Source organism: Nicotiana tabacum, chromosome 6 (assembly GCF_000715075.1).
Source record: "Nicotiana tabacum cultivar K326 chromosome 6, ASM71507v2, whole genome shotgun sequence".
Classification (NCBI taxonomy): domain Eukaryota; kingdom Viridiplantae; phylum Streptophyta; class Magnoliopsida; order Solanales; family Solanaceae; genus Nicotiana; species Nicotiana tabacum.
In genome coordinates, this window is record NC_134085.1 from 322,247 (window position 1) to 327,029 (window position 4,783).

Genomic DNA, 4,783 nt, shown 5'->3' on the forward strand with positions numbered 1-4,783 from the left:
CTCTGATGTCTATGTATGTGCAATTGTGCTCTTACATGTGAACTACTTGTCCCCATGTCCCCTATCCCCTGTTTGTGTTTGTTTTCCCTGAACTATGTGTGATATTTTGTTCTGAGATTGTCTTACTCATCTTCTTACAAAAACTGTCACACTCTTCTATTGTTTTTCTTTCAAGAACTGATTCTATATGGATCATTTTTAAAATTGTTTTCTCCTCCCAACTAATTTCTTAAAAAACTCTATCACACACTCTCACTACTCTTAGAAAATAGGTTCTGCCCCCTTTCGTGTAAGCATTTCTTTGGGTATCTCTGAATACCCACTGAACTTTGATGCACAAGGCTGGTAATTCCACACTGCACTTGTCCAATATTTTTGGTAAATATTTGGGTGCTGGTATTGGCTAGGGACCCAATGGGGCCCTAAGGAGCTTTGCCGCACCTAGACCATGGCTGTGAAACTCGAAAGATGTGAGATTGGAAGATTGGACCTGGTTGAAGGATCCCTATAGAATAACTTCTTATTTTTCTTTATTATTGTAATTCAGTTATCATGGTTTGTAATAACTTGTAAACAACTGATTGGGGTTATAGTGAAATTGGGAGGGGTTACGCATGCTTAGTTTAAATAATGGGTAGAAAACATGCGTATACGACTTTACTTACTTATTTGTGCAATAAATATCCTGTATAGGACATGCATCTCATACAATTAGAGATCTTGTTTTTAGGCCCTTTATTTTCAGCCAGTTATCATACTCATTTTGTAATCATGATTCGTTAATAACCAACAAGTAATTGTCATAAAACTACTGCTGCATTCTCACTGGTATTTAGAAACCATGTTCTAGGACTTTTGTGTGCATTAGACACCATGTTACTTAGGGTTTTATTCTGTCCGAGTTGCAATTAGTTGAACGCCTCACCAGTATGGTTTAAACCGTTAATACAAGCTTGGTTAACTGCGTCCTTTTAAAACTAGGATTAAATATGCATGTTCACTATTTAAGATAATTAGGCAACGCATACGACGCCTAGACAAACTTTAGGCCTAATAAGAATCGATTAATCATGTTCTTATCAGTTTAGGATTAACCAGCTTTTGTTTAATTTGAATTCTACCGCTTTCATTCTTGTTGTGACTCTCTGAAATTCACTCTTTTACTTATAATCCATCTCTATCTGGAAATAAGTTTTTTTGAAATCACATATCTACTCTCACTGATTTTTTTGATTGTTGCTCTATTAAGTTTTCAAATTGTTGGGCTACCTTTTCTGCCCAGAATCGTGTTGCTTTGATTTAAACTACTGTATTTTCAAGTCTTTACCTTTTCAAACCAGGTTTTAACAGTTCCCTTAGCTTTTTACTTACTCAACTACTGTCACTTATTCCTTTTCTTTAAAACTTTTATCCTTGAGATCTTAAATGTGTTAGAGACGTGCTAATACATGTTTATTGTGGAGGGATCTATGAGCCTTTATTTGTCTTTGTATGCTCCCTTATGTGCGGTCCTATTTGTTATGTATGTCTCTTAGCATTTTATCCTTTAAACCTGAGGGTTCAGCCTACTCCTTACCCTGTAGGATTAGTAGTCTCAATGCCTCCGAGACTGATAGGATTGGGGCGGGTAATAGCATGCAATAAGTAACGATACCATTCCGCGCTTTAATACCTTAACGGGGTGGGAAGGGTAGAATATGGATATGATGATCGTGCGCTAATATCACGTGTGACCCCTCTTTTGAGGAGTGATTACTGGATATTGCATTGAAGTGATCCATATTAATCATAAACCTAGGACCCCCTTCCCTTTATTTGCTTTCATCTCTTCTTGTAAAACTCTTCAAATTCTTTTTCATAAATTTCTGCCCTCTCTACTTGCCTTCAAAAGTTTTCAACCTAATTGCAATATTATATGCGAGTCCTTATTTGAGCCTTGATTGTTTACTTGTAAAGTCACAATTGTAGCATGGTCGGGAACCACACTTGTGGATCCTGAGGGGTGCCTAACACCTTCCCCTCGGGATAATTTCTAGCCCTTACCCTAATCTCCGGTCTCTTCATCTCAAATTCTTTCTTAAAGTGTCCTAATGCAATATAATCATTAGGTGGCGACTCTTCAACTTCTAAACCCAATTCTTGAAAGGGAATAGAGTTGTCCTCCCAATGTCGTATACCCGATTTTGACCCACGCGTAGAAAAAGGGGGTGTCGACAATAATCATCTGAAGGTGATGCCCCCCAGTATTCGAGATTGATTGAAAAGAAACCTTGGATACTGTTGAGTTTTCCTTAGGTAGCACATAGTTGTTGCCTCGTTAAAAACCTTGCCGGTAAAATCCATTTGGGACAAAATCCGATCTAAGGGAAAAAGAGTGCAACACATGCTTTAAAACCTAAGGTTTTCGTGTAAAAAATGATGCATTCCAGATCGTATGCGTTCGATCGAAAACATGTAATAAGTTAGTTTTTAAACTCAAATGGACAAAAGGGATAAAGTCATACCTTAGTAGTAGTATCGTTTGAGCAATGATATGCTCCAATTGTTTGGCAGTTGTTGACCTTCCATTGTGCTAAGTTTGTAAGATCCTTTACCTACAACTCCGAGGACTCGGTACGGTCCTTCCCAATTCGGGCCTAGTTTCCCTTCATTTGGGTTTCGAGTATTGATGGTGACTTTTCGTAGGACTAAGTCCCCGATTCCAAAATGTCGAAGGTTGGTTCTTCTATTGTAGTATCTTTCCATCCTTTACTTTTGCGCGGCCATCCAAACAAGTGCCGCTTCTCACTTTTCATCTAATAACTCGAGGCTAGCATTCATGGCCTCGTGGTTTGACTCCTCCGATGCATGTCGAAACCTGGCACTGGGTTCCCCGACCTCGACGGGGATGAGGGCCTCGAAACCATATACTAGAGAAAACGGGATGGCCCCCATGCTAGACTTTGATGTTTTCCAATATGCTCAAAGAACCTCGGGTAAAACTTCTCTCCATTTTCCATTTGCATCGCCTAACCTTTTCTTCAGGTTTTGAATGATAGTTTTGTTTGTTGACTTGGCCTGTCCATTTCCAGACAGATGGTATGGTGTTGATAAAATCCTCTTTATTTTATGTGCTCGAAGAACTCCGTTACCTTGTTGTCGATGAATTGATTTCCATTGTCACATACAATCTCGGCGGGTATCCCGAATCGACATATGATGTGGTCCCAGATAAAGTCAATAACTTCCTTTTCTCGGACCTTCTCGAAGGCTTGTGCTTTCACCCACTTAGAAAAATAATCAATCATAAATAAAATAAACTTAGCTTTACCTGGGGTCGTTGGTAAGGGACCAACTATGTCCATTCCCCATTTTATAAAGGCCACGGGGATAGGACTAAATGTAGTTGTTCTCCGGGCTGATGGATCATCGGTGCAAATTGTTGACACTTATTGCATTTTCTGACAAATTCCTTAGTATCTTTCTCCATGCTATCCAAGTAGTAACCTGCTCTTATAATTTTGTGGACCAAAGACTCAGCATCAGAATGGTTCCTGCAAGTGCCTTCGTGGATTTCTCGAAGGACATAATTGGTGTCCCCTGGCCCCAAGCATACCGCCAATGGTCCATCGAAAGTTCTTCGGTACAATATTCCATCTTCATCTAATGCAAACCTAGCACCCTTGGCTTGTAAGTCCCTCAATTCGTTGTGGTCCGATGGGAGTTTTCCACTCTTCAAATAGTCGATATAGTTATTCCTCCAGTCACATGTTAAACTCGTTGAATTTATCTCGTCATGACCCTCTTCAACCATAGACCTCAATAATTGGACGACAGTCCCCGGGACGATGTCATTTTCTTAGATCGAGGATCCCAGGTTAACAAGTGCATCAGCCTCGCTATTTTGTTCTCAAGGAACATGATCCAGAGTCCACTTCTTGAAGCGGTGCAAAGTCACATGTAGCTTATCCAAGTATCGTTGCATTCTATCTTCTCGAACCTCGAACTTCTATTTACTTGGTTTAGCACCAATAGAGAATCGCACTTGGCCTCGATGACCTTTGCTCCCAAGCTTTTAGCTAACTTGAGACCTGCAATCATGGCCTCATACTCGGCCTCGTTGTTAGTTAATCTTGGAGTTTTGATAGATTGCCTAATGGTATCATCCTTGGGCGGTTTTAAGACAATGCCGATCCCAAACCCCTTCACATTTGAGGCACCATCCACGAAGAGGGTCCATACCCCCGATGCTATACCCGAGCTTAGCAAGAGTTCTTTCTCCACTTCGAGTATGAGGGTCGGTGTAAAATCAGCCATGAAGTCAACTAGGATTTGAGACTTGATGGCCGTTCGGGGTTGATATTCGATATTGTACCTGCTAAGTTCGACGACCCATTTGGCCAATCGGCCCGATAGCTCGGGCTTATGTAAAACATTTCGAAGGGCGTAGGTGGTTAATACACATATAAAATGACATTGAAAATATGGTTTTAATTTTCGAGATACGCTTATCAATGTAAGTGCTAATTTTTCTAAGTGAGGGTACCTAGTTTCAGCATATCCTAGAGTTCGACTTACGTAATAAACAGGAAATTGCGTACCTTGCTCTTCTCGAACTAATACCCCACTTACCGCTATCTCGAACACTGCCAAATATAGGTAATGCTTTTCATCTACCTTCGAGGTGTGGAGCAAAGGCGGGCTCGATAAGTATCACTTTAATTCTTCTAAGGCTTGCTGACATTTTGGGGTCCACGCGAAATTCCTTTTCTTTTTGATCAAGTAAAAGAACCGGTGACTCCGA

General features: G+C 40.4%; 1 protein-coding gene across 1 annotated transcript; it reads right to left on the reverse strand.

Moving 5' to 3' along the window:
- Window positions 1-3,352: 3,352 nt before the first annotated feature.
- Window positions 3,353-3,793, reverse strand: LOC142181530 (uncharacterized). The gene has a single exon (XM_075254447.1). The coding sequence runs from the start codon at window positions 3,791-3,793 to the stop codon at window positions 3,353-3,355; it is 441 nt and encodes a 146-aa protein (XP_075110548.1).
- Between the last annotated feature and the right edge of the window lie 990 nt (window positions 3,794-4,783).